Source organism: Oncorhynchus clarkii, chromosome 6 (assembly GCF_045791955.1).
Source record: "Oncorhynchus clarkii lewisi isolate Uvic-CL-2024 chromosome 6, UVic_Ocla_1.0, whole genome shotgun sequence".
NCBI lineage: Eukaryota > Metazoa > Chordata > Actinopteri > Salmoniformes > Salmonidae > Oncorhynchus > Oncorhynchus clarkii.
The window spans coordinates 1,768,465-1,789,511 of NC_092152.1; the positions used below are offsets into that span (position 1 = coordinate 1,768,465).

General features: G+C 43.3%; 1 protein-coding gene across 1 annotated transcript; it reads right to left on the reverse strand.

Moving 5' to 3' along the window:
* Nucleotides 1-287: 287 nt before the first annotated feature.
* On the reverse strand, nucleotides 288-13,875 carry LOC139411859 (bone morphogenetic protein 3-like). The gene is made up of 3 exons (XM_071158604.1): nucleotides 13,593-13,875; nucleotides 3,313-4,292; nucleotides 288-1,202 (listed from the first exon to the last, which is right to left on the reverse strand). Exons 1-3 carry the CDS (start codon nucleotides 13,873-13,875, stop codon nucleotides 1,011-1,013), a joined length of 1,455 nt encoding a protein of 484 aa, XP_071014705.1. The 3' UTR covers nucleotides 288-1,010.
* Nucleotides 13,876-21,047: the final 7,172 nt, after the last annotated feature.

Here is a 21,047-nt window from a genome sequence, read left to right on the forward strand (position 1 = left end):
GGGTATGCTAACCTCCCCTGTTATTGTAATGGTGAGAGGGTTAGCATGTCTTGGGGGTATGATATAAAATGCTAACCTCCCCTGTTATTGTAATGGTGAGAGGTTAGCATGTCTTGGGGGTATGCTAACCTCCCCTGTTATTGTAATGGTGAGACGTTAGCATGTCTTGGGGGTATGCTAACCTCCCCTGTTATTGTAATGGTGAGAGGTTAGCATGTCTTGGGGGTATGATATAAAATGCTAACCTCCCCTGTTATTGTAATTGTGAGAGGTTAGCATGTCTTGGGGGTATGATATAAAATGCTAACCTCCCCTGTTATTGTAATGGTGAGAGGTTAGCATGTCTTGGGGGTATGTGTGCATCTGTAACTTTCTCACTCATTGTGATTCATTAAGGACTACTTTAATACACATAAGTGAATTTGTCCCAATACTTTTGGTCCCCTAAGATGGGTGGACTAGGTAGAAAAAGCTCTGTACTTTCTAAACGGTTCACCCGATATGGATGAAAATACCCTCAAATGAATGTTGACAGTCTGCACTTTAACCTCATAGTCAATGTATAATTTCAAAGTGCTGGAGTACAGAGCCAAAACAACAACAAATGTGTCATTGTCCCAATACTGTTGGAGCTCAGGAATCACAGAAGGTCTTTCATTCTGGGTGTTTTTGCCTCCCTCTTTAAGGTGCTACCTCAAACTGCATTAGGTCCTCCTTTCCAGTGGTTGGTTAATTGTATTCAAACAAGTAAAACCCCATGATGATGATGGTGGTGATAGCGATGACGATGATGAGACTAGTCAGCTGTCTATTTCCCAGGGTGCTTCAGGATTCCAGTAGGAGGAAGGTCCAGCAGTCCTTCCCTGAAAAGGTCCATCTTCATTTAGATAGTAGATTGTAATCCCTAACCTCTCTGAGAGTGCAAAAGTGGAATATCCTTGATCCTTGAGAGGTGGCTATGTTGCAGAGAGATTGTTCTATGTGTGTGTGTGTGTGTGTGGTAATTATCCCTATCTGCAGGCGCAGGAGTCCACAGTCATGTTTGGGTAGACTTTGAGCACCACGTTCTTGTCCTCGTCGAAGAAGAGGATGGAGAGGGAAGACATCTTGTCGGGGACACAGCAGGGCTCAGGGATACCAGAAACCACCCCTACCGCTCTCACAATGCTCTGGATGGTGGCGTGGTTGCTAGGCTTCAGAGACTACAGGACAGAAGAGAAGGAGGAGGTGAACCACAACATTCACCTTATGACAACAAACATGACAGTTCTACGAAGGTTAAAGACGACATTCCATCTGACCAGAGTAACACAATGTTCTATCAGACTGGAGTAACACAATGTTCTATCAGACTGGAGTAACACAATGTTCTATCAGACTGGAGTAACTAACCAGACAATGTTCTATCAGACTGGAGTAACACAATGTTCTATCAGACTGGAGTAACTAACCAGACATTGTTCTATCAGACTGGAGTAACTAACCAGACGATGTTCCATCAGACTGGAGTAACACAATGTTCTATCAGACTGGAGTAACTAACCAGACAATGTTCTATCAGACTGGAGTAACACAATGTTCTATCAGACTGGAGTAACTAACCAGACAATGTTCTATCAGACTGGAGTAACTAACCAGACGATGTTCCATCAGACTGGAGTAACACAATGTTCCATCAGACTGGAGTAACTAACCAGACGATGTTCCATCAGACTGGAGTAACACAATGTTCTATCAGACTGGAGTAACACAATGTTCTATCAGACTGGAGTAACACAATGTTCTATCAGACTGGAGTAACACAATGTTCTATCAGACTGGAGTAACACAATGTTCTATCAGACTGGAGTAACACAATGTTCAATCAGACTGGAGTAACACAATGTTCTATCAGACTGGAGTAACACAATGTTCTATCAGACTGGAGTAACACAATGTTCTATCAGACTGGAGTAACACAATGTTCTATCAGACTGGAGTAACTAACCAGACAATGTTCTATCAGACTGGAGTAACACAATGTTCTATCAGACTGGAGTAACTAACCAGACAATGTTCTATCAGACTGGAGTAACTAACCAGACGATGTTCCATCAGACTGGAGTAACACAATGTTCTATCAGATTGGAGTAACTAACCAGACAATGTTCTATCAGACTGGAGTAACACAATGTTCTACCAGACTGGAGTAACCAACCAGACAATGTTCTATCAGACTGGAGTAACTAACCAGACGATGTTCCATCAGACTGGAGTAACACAATGTTCTATCAGACTGGAGTAACTAACCAGACGATGTTCCATCAGACTGGAGTAACACAATGTTCTATCAGACTGGAGTAACTAACCAGACAATGTTCTATCAGACTGGAGTAACACAATGTTCTATCAGACTGGAGTAACACAATGTTCTATCAAACTGGAGTAACTAACCAGACAATGTTCTATCAGACTGGAGTAACACAATGTTCCATCAGACTGGAGTAACTAACCAGACAATGTCCCATCAGACTGGAGTAACACAATGTTCCATCAGAGTGGAGTAACTAACCAGACAATGTCTGAAAGAGCCGGCATGATGTCACCATTCTTGACTCAGAACATCATGTGTACACAGTTGTGTTCATTGCTATCAGCACAGACTGCTAGTCATAATACACAACATTCCACATGCCCTGTTGTTCAATATCAAAAACCAATAAACTACATTACTCTCCAAATTGGGGTCACCAGAATTTCTTGACGTAAATTTGGGATCATGAGCAGAAAAATGTGGAAACCCAAGTGTTAAGATCATAATTGAGAAACAATGGTTGACAACAGCAGTTCTACATTCTGCCACACGGTGGTGCTGAAGGGCCACTGAAGTTGACAAACAGAGTCTGTGAGTAGCTGTTATATGAGCCTGCCAGGCTCTGGAGAGCTTCAGTGTGCAGCACTTTGTTACACCTGATTCTGCTCATCAAGAACTTGGAACAAAAGCCTGCCGGAACAAAAGCCTGCTCAACCTGCAGCTCTCCAGGATGAGGGTTGGGGACCCTGTCTAACCAAGCAGCAGAACCTGCAGCTCTCCAGGATGAGGGTTGGCGACCCTGTCTAACCAAGCAGCAGAACCTGCAGCTCTCCAGGATGAGGGTTGGGGACCCTGTCTAACCAAGCAGCAGAACCTGCAGCTCTCCAGGATGAGGGTTGGGGACCCTGTCTAACCAAGCAGCAGAACCTGCAGCTCTCCAGGATGAGGGTTGGGGACTCTGTCTGGGAAACACATACTGGCACAATATATTATTAATTACATGAAGCATGAAGACATACCTTAGGCATGGGGAACTGGCATGACCCTGAGCAGTAGTAGGCATCAAAAGACTTGGGAGATATAATCCACTCGCTCCAGCCAATGTCTGCAAAGTCCACCTTCAGGTAGCGACGAGCACAGTTCCGTGGTTCGTTCCACTGCTTCTTACGAGACTTCTTTATCGTCTGCTCGTCAAACTGCAGCAGGGGCATCTTACCGTCGTGCCTCTGGCTCTTACCACGCGTCTTTTTCCTCGGCCGACGGACTGGCTTGTTCTCCAGCGGTTCGTAGGGGCTGGTCTCGTCCCAGCCCGTCGCCTCATACGGGTACTCCGGCCCCGGTAACTCGTTGTTCTGGAGCGGGAGGAGGACGCTAGCCGAGCGCCGGCGTCTGTGAGGAGGCGCCTGTTGTTGCGCGGCTGTGTTATTCAGAGCGTGCAGCCCCAGTCTATTGAAGCCAGAGGCGAAAGCCCCTTCTCCAGCTGTAGTCATCGTTTGATGCCTCTGTAGTGTCGACGCCACACTCTCGGGCTCAGAGATGGCCGAGTCGTTGGCGTAGACCAGGATGTAAGGAGAGCGGTCTGAGAGGAGCTTCTTCCAGGGCCTGGGTCCAGGCTGGGATGCCACGTCTATCCCGATCAGCAGCTCACGATGACGCTTGGCTTGGTTCACCACCCGGGTGACGTCCTTCCACTGCCAAGAGATGAAGTCCCTGTATAATGTAGACACGTTGATCACAAAGTGGCCCAAAGCCCTGGTGTGGTTGTCCACTGAGGAAAAGCTCCACACATCCATCTGGAGGTGGCTGTGTCTCCTGAGGCCATGGCGGAATGGTGAAGGGGCTCCACAGCTCTTGGGCCTGGTGGTGCTGTTGCAGCCCAGGTGCTGGGTGCTGTTCTGGAGGTCTCCTATGTAGTAGTGGAGCGTGGCCGACAGGATGGCCTCTGACTTGGTGAGAGACGTCAGGTTGAAGACCTGGAGCTGCTTGTTGTTGATGGTGCCTGGGAGAGCAATAGGACGAGGCAGTTAGTATAGAGCCCACAAATTCAAATCACTTATACCTCTGACACCAGGTGGGTGCCATTAATGACCAGGTAGAACAGAGAACCAGCAGTAGGAGGTTAAGATTTGAACACCCCTGGAATCGAGAGTATAGGTCAGAGAGGTCCACGTGTCCATAGAACTATAAGATCTCTGCATATCGTTCAGTTTAGTTTCAAACCTGGAGCAGAACAAAAAAAAATGTAATTAGAGGCTATTTAAGGCAGGTCTACAAACCCTATCATTCAAATGTTTCATAGCTTCAAATGGCATTTTCTAGGGAAATCTTGCAATAATAACCCATCACTAGTCATTTGGTTCCCGGTTAACAAATGTTGGTTTGACAGAATGTTGTTGGAAAGTCTTGTTTTTAATAACTAAAAGAGAACCTGAAGGGAATGTTCTGTGTGGGTTTTCTGTAGGCTGCAGTGACGGCATTGAACGCGGCATTGCCAACCTTATCCACCCCCCCTGCATTATCAACACAATCCAGTAGAAGGCACTGTTTTCTAATATATGGGTGCTGAAACCTGACAGGTTCTACATGGCAATAGGGAGTTCTATCATATTAGTGGTGATATCCCAGTGTGACAACTGCATAACGGCCTCTTGAAAGTAAAACATTTATATTTAGGAGTTACATAGGCCACACCAGCCCAGTTTACACCAGACATTCCATTGGAAAGTTGAATCAAGTTGAAAGAAAATACAGATGTAACACACACAGACACAGATGACCTGTCCTATCATTGGCTACTCACCCATAAACACAGACACAGATGACCTGTCCTATCATTGGCTACTCACCCATAAACACAGACACAAAAATGTATAACAGGCTTGAAGGCTACTGTTAGTCCAAACCATTTCCCTAGGGTTAGGGTTAAACACAAATGCCCTGTCCTATCATTGGCTACTCACCCATAAACACAGATGCCCTGTCCTATTATTGGCTACTCACTCATAAACACAAATGACCTGTCCTATCATTGGCTACTCACCCATAAACACAAATGACCTGTCCTATCATTGGCTACTCACCCATAAACACAGATGACCTGTCCTATCATTGGCTACTCACCCATAAACACAAATGACCTGTCCTATCATTGGCTACTCACCCATAAACACAAATGACATGTCCTATCATTGGCTACTCACCCATAAACACAGATGAGCTGTCATATCATTGGCTACTCACCCATAAACACAGACACAAATGACCTGTCCAATCATTGGCTACTCACCCATAAACACAGACACAGATGACCTGTCCTATCATTGGCTACTCACCCATAAACACAGACACAAAAATGTATAACAGGCTTGAAGGCTACTGTTAGTCCAAACCATTTCCCTAGGGTTAGGGTTAAACACAAATGCCCTGTCCTATCATTGGCTACTCACCCATAAACACAGATGACCTGTCCTATCATTGGCTACTCACCCATAAACACAAATGCCCTGTCCTATCATTGGCTACTCACTCATAAACACAAATGACCTGTCCTATCATTGGCTACTCACCCATAAACACAAATGTCCTGTCCTATCATTGGCTACTCACCCATAAACACAGATTACCTGTCCTATCATTGGCTACGAACCCATAAACACAAATGACCTGTCCTATCATTGGCTACTCACCCATAAACACAAATGACATGTCCTATCATTGGCTACTCACCCATAAACACAGATGAGCTGTCATATCATTGGCTACTCACCCATAAACACAGACACAAATGACCTGTCCTATCATTGGCTACTCACCCATAAGCACATACACAAATGACCTGTCCTATCATTGGCTACTCACCCATAAACACAGATGAGCTGTCCTATCATTGGCTACCCATAAACACAGACACAAATGACCTGTCCTATCATTGGCTACTCACCCATAAGCACATACACAAATGACATGTCCTATCATTGGCTACTCACCCATAAACACAGATGAGCTGTCCTATCATTGGCTACTCACCCATAAACACAGACACAAATTACCTGTCCTATCATTGGCTACTCACCCATAAACACAGATGACCTGTCCTATCATTGGCTACTCACCCATAAACACAGATGACCTGTCCTATCATTGGCTACTCACCCATAAACACAGATACAAATGACCTGTACTATCATTGGCTACTCACCCATAAACACAGATGACCTGTCCTATCATTGGCTACTCACCCATAAACACAGACACAAATGACCTGTCCTATCATTGGCTACTCACCCATAACCAAAGACACAGATGACCTGTCCTATCATTGGCTACTCACCCATAAACACAGACACAGATGACCTGTCCTATCATTGGCTACTCACCCATAAACACAGATGACCTGTCCTATCATTGGCTACTCACCCATAAACACAAATGACCTGTCCTATCATTGGCTTCTCACCCATAAACACAAATTACCTGTCCTATCATTGGCTACTCACCCATAAACACAAATGACCTGTCCTATCATTGGCTACTCACCCATAAACACAAATGCCCTGTCCTTTCATTGGCTACTCACCCATAAACGCAAATGACCTGTCCTATCATTGGCTACTCACCCATAAACACAAATGCCCTGTCCTATCATTGGCTACTCACCCATAAACACAGATGACCTGTCCTATCATTGGCTACTCACCCATAAACACAAATGACCTGTCCTATCATTGGCTACTCATCCATAAACACAAATGACCTATACTATCACTGGCTACTCACCCATAAACACAGATGAGCTGTCCTATCATTGGCTACTCACCCATAAACACAGACACAAATGACCTGTTCTATCATTGGGTACTCACCCATAAACACATACACAAATGACCTGTCCTATCATTGGCTACTCACCCATAAACACATAAACAAATGACCTGTCCTATCATTGGCTACTCACCCATAAACAGAGACACAAATGACCTGTCCTATCCTTGGCTACTCACCCATAAACACAAATGACCTGTCCTATCATTGGCTACTTACCCATAAACACAGATGACCTGTCCTATCATTGGCTACTCACCCATAAACACAAATGACCTGTCCTATCATTGGCTACTCACCCATAAACAATGACACAAATGACCTGTCGTATCATTGGCTACTCACCCATAAACACAGACACAAATGACCTGTCCTATCATTGGCTATTCACCCATAAACACATACACAAATGACCTGTCCTATCATTGGCTACTCACCCATAAACAGAGACACACATTACCTGTCCTATCATTGGCTACTCACCCATAAACACAAATGACCTGTCCTATCATTGGCTACTCACCCATAAACACAGATGACCTGTCCTATCATTGGCTACTCACCCATAAACACAAATGCCCTGTCCTATCATTGGCTACTCACTCATAAACACAAATGACCTGTCCTATCATTGGCTACTCACCCATAAACACAAATGTCCTGTCCTATCATTGGCTACTCACCCATAAACACAGATGACCTGTCCTATCATTGGCTACTCACCCATAAACACAAATTACCTGTCCTATCATTGGCTACTCACCCATAAACACAAATGACATGTCCTATCATTGGCTACTCACCCATAAACACAGATGAGCTGTCATATCATTGGCTACTCACCCATAAACACAGACACAAATGACCTGTCCTATCATTGGCTACTCACCCATAAGCACATACACAAATGACCTGTCCTATCATTGGCTACTCACCCATAAACACAGATGAGCTGTCCTATCATTGGCTACTCACCCATAAACACAGACACAAATTACCTGTCCTATCATTGGCTACTCACCCATAAACACAGATGACCTGTCCTATCATTGGCTACTCACCCATAAACACAGATGACCTGTCCTATCATTGGCTACTCACCCATAAACACAGATACAAATGACCTGTCCTATCATTGGCTACTCACCCATAAACACAGATGACCTGTCCTATCATTGGCTACTCACCCATAAACACAGACACAAATGACCTGTCCTATCATTGGCTACTCACCCATAACCAAAGACACAGATGACCTGTCCTATCATTGGCTACTCACCCATAAACACAGACACAGATGACCTGTCCTATCATTGGCTACTCACCCATAAACACAGATGACCTGTCCTATCATTGGCTACTCACCCATAAACACAAATGACCTGTCCTATCATTGGCTTCTCACCCATAAACACAAATTACCTGTCCTATCATTGGCTACTCACCCATAAACACAAATGACCTGTCCTATCATTGGCTACTCACCCATAAACACAAATGCCCTGTCCTTTCATTGGCTACTCACCCATAAACGCAAATGACCTGTCCTATCATTGGCTACTCACCCATAAACACAAATGCCCTGTCCTATCATTGGCTACTCACCCATAAACACAGATGACCTGTCCTATCATTGGCTACTCACCCATAAACACAAATTACCTGTCCTATCATTGGCTACTCATCCATAAACACAAATGACCTATACTATCACTGGCTACTCACCCATAAACACAGATGAGCTGTCCTATCATTGTCTACTCACCCATAAACACAGACACAAATGACCTGTTCTATCATTGGGTACTCACCCATAAACACATACACAAATGACCTGTCCTATCATTGGCTACTCACCCATAAACACATAAACAAATGACCTGTCCTATCATTGGCTACTCACCCATAAACAGAGACACAAATGACCTGTCCTATCCTTGGCTACTCACCCATAAACACAAATGACCTGTCCTATCATTGGCTACTTACCCATAAACACAGATGACCTGTCCTATCATTGGCTACTCACCCATAAACACAAATGACCTGTCCTATCATTGGCTACTCACCCATAAACAATGACACAAATGACCTGTCGTATCATTGGCTACTCACCCATAAACACAGACACAAATGACCTGTCCTATCATTGGCTATTCACCCATAAACACATACACAAATGACCTGTCCTATCATTGGCTACTCACCCATAAACAGAGACACACATTACCTGTCCTATCATTGGCTACTCACCCATAAACACAAATGACCTGTCCTATCATTGGCTACTCACCCATAAACACAGATGACCTGTCCTATCATTGGCTACTCACCCATAAACACAGATGACCTGTCCTATCATTGGCTACTCACCCATAAACAATGACACAAATGACCTGTCGTATCATTGGCTACTCACCCATAAACACAGACACAAATTACCTGTCATATCATTAGATACTCACCCATAAACACAGATGACCTGTCCTATCATTGGCTACTCACCCATAAACACAAATGACCTGTCCTATCATTGGCTACTCACCCATAAACAATGACACAAATGACCTGTCGTATCATTGGCTACTCACCCATAAACACATACACAAATGACCTGTCCTATCATTGGCTACTCACCCATAAACACATACACAAATGACCTGTCCTATCATTGGCTACTCACCCATAAACAGAGACACAAATGACCTGTCCTATCATTGGCTACTCACCCATAAACACAGACACAAATGACCTGTCCTATCATTGGCTACTCACCCATAAACACAAATGACCTGTCCTATCATTGGCTACTCACCCATAAACACAGATGACCTGTCCTATCATTGGCTACTCACCCATAAACACAAATGACCTGTCCTATCATTGGCTACTCACCCATAAACAATGACACAAATGACCTGTCGTATCATTGGCTACTCACCCATAAACACAGACACAAATGACCTGTCCTATCATTGGATACTCACCCATAAACACAGACACAAATGACCTGTCCTATCATTGGCTACTCACCCATAAACACAGACACAAATGACCTGTCCTATCATTGGATACTCACCCATAAACACAGACACAAATGACCTGTCCTATCATTGGCTACTCACCCATAAACACAGACACAAATGACCTGTCATATCATTGGTTACTCACCCATAAACATAAATGACCTGTCCTATCATTGGCTACTCACCCATAAACACAGACACAAATGACCTGTCCTATCATTGGCTACTCACCCATAAACACAGACACAAATGACCTGTCCTATCATTGGCTACTCACCCATAAACACAGACACAAAAATGTATAACAGGCTTGAAGGCTACTGTTAGTCCAAACCATTTCCCTAGGGTTAGGGTTAGGGTTAGGGCTAAACAACAGGTGAAACAGCCGTTCATTTCCCTAGGCTACTAAACAACAGGTGAAACAGCCGTTCATTTCCCTAGGCTACTAAACAACAGGTGAAACAGCCGTTAATTTCCCTAGACTACTAAACAACCTGAGAAACAGCCGTTCATTTCCCTAGGTTACTAAAGAACAGGTGAAACAGCCGTTCATTTCCCTAGGTTACTAAACAACAGGTGAAACAGCCGTTCATTTCCCTAGGCTACTAAACAACAGGTGAAACGGCCGTTCATTTCCCTAGGCTACTAAATTACAGGTGAAACAGCCGTTCATTTCCCTAGGCTACTAAACAACAGGTGAAACAGCCGGTCATTTCCCTAGGCTACTAAACAACAGGTGAAACAGCCGTTCATTTCCCTAGGCTACTAAACAACCTGAGAAACAGCCGGTCATTTCCCTAGGTTACTAAATTACAGGTGAAACAGCCGTTCATTTCCCTAGGCTACTAAATTACAGGTGAAACAGCCGTTCATTTCCCTAGGCTACTAAACAACAGGTGAAACAGCCGGTCATTTCCCTAGGCTACTAAACAACAGGTGAAACAGCCGTTCATTTCCCTAGGCTACTAAACAACAGGTGAAACAGTCGTTCATTTCCCTAGGCTACTAAATTACAGGTGAAACAGTCGTTCATTTCCCTAGGCTACTAAACAACAGGTGAAACAGCCGTTCATTTTCCAAGGCTACTAAACAACCTGAGAAACAGCCGGTCATTTCCCTAGGCTACTAAATTACAGGTGAAACAGCCGTTCATTTCCCTAGGCTACTAAAGAACAGGTGAAGCAGCCGTTCCGTTTGGGTAATGGGCTCAGTGGTTGGGCTTTGGATCAACAGGTGCTTTATAGTCCCAACTATACAAACACCTTCCTAATATCGAGTTGCATAACAGCATCAATCCGTCAGGGCGGGGACTCTACAAGGTCTCTAAATCGTTCCACAGAGATGCTGACCCATGTTGACTCCAATGCTTCCCACAGTTGTATCAAGTTGGCTGGACAAGTTGTCTTTTGGGTGGTGGACCATTCTTGATACACAAGGTTAACTGTTCAGCATGACAATCCCAGCAGCTTTGCAGTTCTTGACACACTCAAACCGGTGCACCTGGCACCTACTACCATACCCTGTTCAAAGGCACTTAAATATTTTGTCTTGCCCATTCACCCTCTGAATGGCACAAACACACAATCCATGTCTCAATTGTCTCAAGGCTTAAAAATCCTTCTTTAACCTGTCTCCTCCCCTTCATCTACACTGATTGAAGTGAATTTCACAAGTGACTTCAATAAGGGGTCATAACTTTCACCTGGATTCACCTGGTCAATCTGTCATGGAAAGAGCAGGTGTTCCTAATGCTTGTTCACTATATATATATACACACACACTATATACACACACTATATACACACATTCACACAAAACCCACACACATTCACACAAAACCCACACACATTCACACAAAACCCACACACATTCACATACACTATATACACACATTCACACAAAACCCACACACATTCACACACACTAGATACGCACATTCACACACACTATATACACACATTCACACAGAACCCACACACATTCACATACACTAGACACGCACAAACACACACTCATACCGACAACACACACACACTATATACACACATTCACACAAAACCCACACACATTCACATACACTATATACACACATTCACACAAAACCCACACACACTCACATACACTATATACACACATTCACACAAAACCCACACACATTCACACACACTATATACACACATTCACACAAAACCCACACACATTCACACAAAACCCACACACATTCACACAAAACCCACACACATTCACACAAAACCCCCACACATTCACACAAAACCCCCACACATTCACATACACTATATACACACATTCACACAAAACCCACACACATTCACATACACTAGACACGCACCAACACACACTCATACAGACAACACACACACACATTCACATACACTAGACACGCACAAACACACATTCATACCGACAACACCCACACACACATTCATACCGACAACACACACACACATTCACATACACTAGACACGCACCAACACACACTCATACCGACAACACACACACACATTCACATACACTAGACACGCACAAACACACTTTCACACTAATAATTTGCTGTTGTTACTCTGTTCTTTATTTTACTCTTATTATTATCTATCCTGATGTCTAGTCACTTTACCCTGCCTTCATGTAACATATCTACCTCAAATACATTATTATTATCTATCCTGATGCCTAGTCACTTTACCCTGCCTTCGTGTACATATCTACCTCAAATACATTATTATCTATCCTGATGTCTAGTCACTTTACCCTGCCTTCATGTACATATCTACCTCAAATACCTTATTATTATCTATCCTGATGTCTGGTCTCTTTACCCTGCCTTCATGTACATATCTACCTCAAGTACCTTATTATTATCTATCCTGATGCCTAGTCACTTTACCCTGCCTTCATGTACATATCTACCTCAAATACATTATTATATATCCTGATGCCTAGTCACTTTACCCTGCCTTCATGTACATATCTACCTCATTGATCTGGTACTGGTACTCCCTGTATAGTTCCATCCCACAGGGCACAGACATCAATCAATTCAATGTCTAGTTTTGTTTTACATTTGGTTGAGTTGTAAACGAACTTGAAATCAGCAAACAATTTAACTCTTGGATCTACGTTAAAAAATATGAAACGCGCTAATGTTGATTACTTTTTGCAAATTCAATTAGTTATCCATGTTAGTTCAACGTCATCACATATCTTTTTTTTTGGGGGGGGGGGTTGAAATGACGTGGAAACAACATTGATTCAACCAATCTGGCTCACATGTTGGATTATTGTGTATTATATTCCTCTTGTGCTCATATATTTTTAAAATTACATTTATGTAACTCTACATAGTTGTGAAGGGCTTCTAAGCAAGAATATCATTGTTAAGTCTACATTCGTTAAATTCGGCATGAGACAAATACATATTTAATTAGATTTACCCCAATGCGCTTTAAAGCTGCGGACCGTATTCCCATCCTTGAAAGGAAATCCTGCACGGTTGTATTTGTCGTAAAGCATCTGCATGTGTTCCGTCATAGTATCCTGTAAAAGCAGGTCTTGCTCATTCTTCTCTGAGCGGTCTTTGTCCCCCAGGGGGGCACCTGAGTGCCCAGATTCACCTTTTCTTTTCAAACCAGTGAAATGATCTTTCAACATCGCGCAATATCCACCGAATAGATAGCTCCATCCGAGCAGCAGCAGTAACTGCGGACAGAGAGCCATGTTCCCAGTGAGAATAGTGGTGGACACGTTCAGTCAGAATAACTTGCTGGTCTTAGTATCCCACTCAGAGCGCGTGTCCCAGGTCCTCTTAAGAGTGAAAATAGGTGGCATCACCTTAAGATCACCTTAAGATTCGACCAGTGATTTGTTTAAAAATCACCTGAAAAACTCGACGCCCACTAAAAGAAACAAATAAGAGGTAACAAAACGGACAGCGCGCTGTGCTCCTGCAGCGCGCTCCACTCTGTCTGCCGTGCAGTTGAAAAGTTATATCAAAGATGATCTCTCCCTCTCTCTCGGTTGAGTGAATAAGGACTCCCTCTTCCCAGTTCGAAGTAATAGCTAATAGTGTTGAAGAGGGCAGCAGCTCTTGGTTTTGTTCAGATCTGGGCAGATCTCTCCATCGACAGCCAATCATCCCCGTCTCTGAGCTTTCATTGAAGGTGAAGGATGTTGTGCTTGGTAATGTATATGGCTACTGGGACCAGCTGGGTATTACTACTGGGACCAGCTGGGTATTACTACTGGGACCAGCTGGGTATTCCTACTGGGACCAGCTGGGTATTACTACTGGGACCAGCTGGGTATTACTACTGGGACCAGCTGGGCATTACTACTGGGACCAGCTGGGTATTACTACTGGGACCAGCTGGGTATTACTACTGGGACCAGCTGGGCATTACTACTGGGACCAGCTGGGCATTTCTACTGGGACCAGCTGGGTTTACAACTGGGACCAGCTGGGTATTACTACTGGGACCAGCTGGGTATTACTACAGGGACCAGCTGGGTATTACTACAGGGACCAGCTGGGTATTACTACAGGGACCAGCTGGGTATTACTACTGGGACCAGCTGGGTATTACTACTGGGACCAGCTGGGTATTACTACTGGGACCAGCTGGGTATTACTACTGGGACCAGCTGGGTATTACTACTGGGACCAGCTGGGTATTACTACTGGGACCAGCTGGGTATTACTACTGGGACCAGCGGGGTATTACTACTGGGACCAGTGGGGTATTACTACTGGGACCAGCTGGGTATTACTACTGGGACCAGCGGGGTATTACTACTGGGACCACCTGGGTATTACTACTGGGACCAGCAGGGTATTACTACTGGGACCAGCTGGGTATTACTACTGGGACCAGCTGGGTATTACTACTGGGACCAGCTGGGTATTACTACTGGGACCAGCTGGGTATTACTACTGGGACCAGCTGGGTTTACAACTGGGACCAGCTGGGTATTACTACTGGGACCAGCTGGGTATTACTACTGGGACCAGCGGGGTATTACTACTGGGACCAGCGGGGTATTACTACTGGGACCAGCTGGGTATTACTACTGGGACCAGCGGGGTATTACTACTGGGACCACCTGGGTATTACTACTGGGACCAGCTGGGTATTACTACTGGGACCAGCTGGGTATTACTACTGGGACCAGCTGGGTATTACTACTGGGACCAGCTGGGTATTACTACTGGGACCAGCTGGGTATTACTACTGGGACCAGCTGGGTATTACTACTGGGACCAGCTGAGTATTACTACTGGGACCAGCTGGGTATTACTACTGGGACCAGCTGGGTATTACTACTGGGACCAGCGGGGTATTACTACTGGGACCAGCTGGGTATTACTACAGGGACCAGCTGGGTATTACTACTGGGACCAGCTGGGTATTACTACTGGGACCACCTAAGTTATTGTGGTGTTGAAAACCAGATGCTCGTCACGTCTCCAACCAACGGCCCCTGGTAGTTGTGATACAGAGTGAGTCATCATGTCATCTCAACTGTCAACGTGTGAAGCCTACTTCTGCAACGCGCTGTATGTCTGGGCCGCGCGGTGCTGAATGAAATGGCTTATTGTTGGGTATTAAAGGCTTTCTCCCCTATTTAGGCCAGTTCAATAGAGCTAAGCCTGTATATCCTGTATATCACAGTGCGATCCGGATGCTGCAGCTCGTCCCTACACCCCAGATCCATGTACGGGTATTAGATAGGGCTTCCCACCCTGCCCCTCTACCCATCCTCCTGTGAAGTCACTGCGGTCTTGTTCTGGGTCACTCGGGAGGAAATTATTATTTCCCCATCCGTCCGTCCCGTCCCATGATGGACATCTCTCTCTCTGTTAGGATACATATGATCTTCATTCCAGAGGAATATTATCTCTCTCTCTGTTAGGATACATATGATCTTCATTCCAGAGGAATATTATCTCTCTCTGTTAGGATACATATGATCTTCATTCCAGAGGAATATTATCTCTCTCTGTTAGGATACATATGATCTTCATTCCAGAGGAATATTATCTCTCTCTGTTAGGATACATATGATCTTCATTCCAGAGGAATATTATCTCTCTCTGTTAGGATACATATGATCTTCATTCCAGAGGAATATTATCTCTCTCTGTTAGGATACATATGATCTTCATTCCAGAGGAATATTATCTCTCTCTGTTAGGATACATATGATCTTCATTCCAGAGGAATATTATCTCTCTCTGTTAGGATACATATGATCTTCATTCCAGAGGAATATTATCTCTCTCTGTTAGGATACATATGATCTTCATTCCAGAGGAATATTATCTCTCTCTGTTAGGATACATATGATCTTCATTCCAGACTAGAGAAATTCCACCTATAGCCCAGTATTGATACGTGTTATTGTCATGGACCTATAGCCCAGTATTGATACGTGTTATTGTCATGGACCTATAGCCCAGTATTGATACGTGTTATTGTCATGGACCTATTGCCCAGTATTGATACGTAATATTGTCATGGACCTATAGCCCAGTATTGATACGTGTTATTGTCATGGACCTATAACCCAGTATTGATATGTGTTATTGTCATGGACCTATAGCCCAGTATTGATACGTAATATTGTCATGGACCTATAACCCAGTATGGTTAAGTTGTCAACTAACGTAAATTCTATGTGAAATTTACAAACAATGTCATTGGATTCAAGTTAAAGGTTGGGTGAAAATAAGACGAAATGTAATTACCTTAATGACTTTTTGCAAATCCAGTGATTTTTCCACATTGAGTCAACGTCATCACATAGATTTTGGGGGGTTGAAATGACGTATAAACAACGTGACTAAAATGAATAAAAATAAAATAAACTGTTCTATGACACAAAGGTAAATTATATAAAGAATGATGGTAAAAAGTTTTGGAGCACCGTAAATTCAATTTTGGGCAAAAAGGCAAACTCAGCTCCATCATTCATTGAATCAGATGTCTCATTCATCACAAAACCCACTGATATTGCCAACTATTTTAATATTTTTTTTATTGGCAAGATTAGCAAACTTAGGGATGACATGCCAGCAACAAACGCTGACACTACACATCCAAGTATAACTGATCAAATTCTGAAAGACAAGCATTGTAATTGTTTATTCCGTAAAGTGAGTGTGGATGAGGTGAACAAATAATTGTTGTCTTTCAACAATGACAAGCCACCGGGGTCTGACAACTTGGATGGAAAATGACTAAGGATAATAGCAGATGATATTGCCACTCCTATTTACCTACTATAAAGTGTCTGCCCTCAGGCCTGGAGGGAAGCATAAGTCATTCTGCTACCTGAGAATAGTAAAGCCCCCTTCACTGGCTCAAATAGCTGACCAATCATCCTGTTACCAACCCTTAAACTTAAAAAAATGGTGTTTGACCAGATACAATGCTATTTTACAGTAAACAAATTAACAACAGACTTTCAGCACGCTTATAGGGAAGGACATTCAACAAGCACAGCACTTACACAAATGACTGATGATTGGCTGAGATAAATGTATCATAAAAAAATTGTGGGTGCTGTTTTGTTAGACTTCAGTGCGGCTTTTGACATTATCGATCATAGTCTGTTGCTAGAAAAACGTATGTGTAATGGCTTTACACTCTGCTATATTGTGGATAAAAAGTTACTGGTCTAACAGAACACAGAGGGTGTTCTTTAATGGAAGCCTCTCCAACATAATCCAGGTAGAATCAGGAATTCCCCAGGGCAGCTGTCTAGGACCCTTACTGGTAGAATCAGGAATTCCCCAGGGCACCTGTCTAGGCCCCTTACTTTTTTCAATCTTTACCAATGACCTGCCACTGGCACTGAGTAAAGCCAGTGTGTCTATGTATGCGAATGACTCAACACTATACAAATGAACTACTACAGCGACTGAAATCACTGCAACACTTAACAAAGAGCTGCAGTTAGTTTCAGAATGGATGGCTAGGAATAAGTTGGTCCTAAATATAAAAAAATAAAATAAAAGCAAATATATTTGGGACAAATCATTCACTAAATCCTAAACCTCAACTAAATCTTTGAGTAAATAATGTGGAAATGTAGCAAGTTGCGGTAACTAAACTGCTTGGAGTAACCCTGGATTGTAAACTGTCATGGTCAAAACATATTGATACAACAGTAGCTAAGATGGGGAGAAGTCTTTCCATAATAAAGTGCTGCTCTGCCTTCTTAACAACACTATCAACAAGGCAGGTCCTACAGGCCCTAGTTTCTACCTTCTTAACAACACTATCAACAAGGCAGGTCCTACAGGCCCTAGTTTCTACCTTCTTAACAACTCTATCAACAAGGCAGGTCCTACAGGCCCTAGTTTCTACCTTCTTAATAACACTATCAACAAGGCAGGTCCTACAGGCTCTAGTTTTGTCTCACCTGGACTACTGTTCAGTTGTGTGGTCAGGTGCCACAAAGAGGGACTTTGTGCACAGCACGGCTGGCCCTGAAATGTACACTGAGAGTTAATATGAATAATATGCATGTCAATCTCTCCTGGCTCAAAGTGGAGGAGAGATTGACTTCATCACTACTTGTATTTATGAGAGGCATTGACATGTTGAATGCACCAAGCTGTCTGTCTAAACTACTGGCACACAGCTCAGACACCCATACATACCCCACAAGACATGTCACCAGAGGTCTCTTCACAGTCCCCAAATCCAGAACAGACTATGGGAGGCGCACAGTACTACATAGAGCCATGACTATATGGAACTCTATTCCACAGTACTACATAGAGCCATGACTACATGGAACTCTATTCCACAGTACTACATAGAGACATGACTACATGGAACTCTATTCCACAGTACTACATAGAGCCATGACTCCATGGAACTCTATTCCACAGTACTACATAGAGCCATGACTACATGGAACTCTATTCCACAGTACTACATAGAGCCATGACTACATGGAACTCTATTCCACAGTACTACATAGAGACATGACTACATGGAACTCTATTCCACAGTACTACATAGAGCCATGACTACATGGAACTCTATTCCACAGTACTACATAGAGACATGACTACATGGAACTCTATTCCACAGTACTACATAGAGACATGACTACATGGAACTCTATTCCACAGTACTACATAGAGCCATGACTACATGGAACTCTATTCCACAGTACTACATAGAGACATGACTACATGGAACTCTATTCCACAGTACTACATAGAGACATGACTACATGGAACTCTATTCCACAGTACTACATAGAGCCATGACTACATGGAACTCTATTCCACAGTACTACATAGAGACATGACTACATGGAACTCTATTCCACAGTACTACATAGAGCCATGACTACACAGAACTCTATTCCACATCAGGTAACTGATGCAAACAGTATAATCAGATTTAAACAACAGATTAAATTCACCTTATGGAACATCGGGGACTGTGAAGAGACACACACAGGCACATGATAAAACACGCACTCTACAAACACATACGCATGGATGTTGTATTGTAGATATGTGGTAGTAGAGTAGTGGTCTGAGGGAACACACTTAATGTGTTGTAGATATGTGGTAGTAGAGTAGAGGCCTGAGGGAACACACTTAATGTGTTGTAGATATGTGGTAGTAGAGTAGTGGTCTGTGGGAACACACTTAATGTGTTGTAGATATGTGGTAGTAGAGTAGTGGTCTGAGGGAACACACTTAATGTGTTGTAGATATGTGGTATTAGAGTAGTGGTCTGAGGGAACACACTTAATGTATAGTAGAGTAGTGGTCTGAGGGAACACACTTAATGTATTGTAGATATGTGGTAGTAGAGTAGTGGTCTGAGGGAACACACTTAATGTATTGTAGATATGTGGTAGTAGAGTAGTGGTCTGAGGGAACACACTTAATGTATTGTAGAGTAGTGGTCTGAGGGAACACACTTAATGTGTTGTAGAGTAGTGGTAGTAGAGTAGTGGTCTGAGGGAACACACTTAATGTATTGTAGATATGTGGTAGTAGAGTAGTGGTCTGAGGGAACACACTTAATGTATTGTAGAGTAGTGGTCTGAGGGAACACACTTAATGTGTTGTAGATATGTGGTAGTAGAGTAGTGGTCTGAGGGAACACACTTAATGTATTGTAGATATGTGGTAGTAGAGTAGTGGTCTGAGGGAACACACTTAATGTGTTGTAGAGTAGTGGTAGTAGAGTAGTGGTCTGAGGGAACACACTTAATGTGTTGTAGATATGTGGTAGTAGAGTAGTGGTCTGAGGGAACACACTTAATGTGTTGTAGATATGTGGTAGTAGAGTAGTGGTCTGAGGGAACACACTTAATGTGTTGTAGATATGTGGTAGTAGAGTAGTGGTCTGAGGGAACACACTTAATGTGTTGTAGATATGTGGTAGTAGAGTAGTGGTCTGAGGGAACACACTTAATGTATTGTAGATATGTGGTAGTAGAGTAGTGGTCTGAGGGAACACACTTAATGTGTTGTAGATATGTGGTAGTAGAGTAGTGGTCTGAGGGAACACACTTAATGTATTGTAGAGTAGTGGTCTGAGGGAACACACTTAATGTGTTGTAGAGTAGTGGTCTGAGGGAACACACTTAATGTGTTGTAGAGTAGTGGTCTGAGGTAACACACTTAATGTATTGTAGATATGTGGTAGTAGAGTAGTGGTCTGAGGGAACACACTTAATGTGTTGTAGATATGTGGTAGTAGAGTAGTGGTCTGAGGGAACACACTTAATGTATTGTAGATATGTGGTAGTAGAGTAGTGGTCTGAGGGAACACACTTAATGTGTTGTAGATATGTGGTAGTAGAGTAGTGGTCTGAGGGAACACACTTAATGTATTGTAGATATGTGG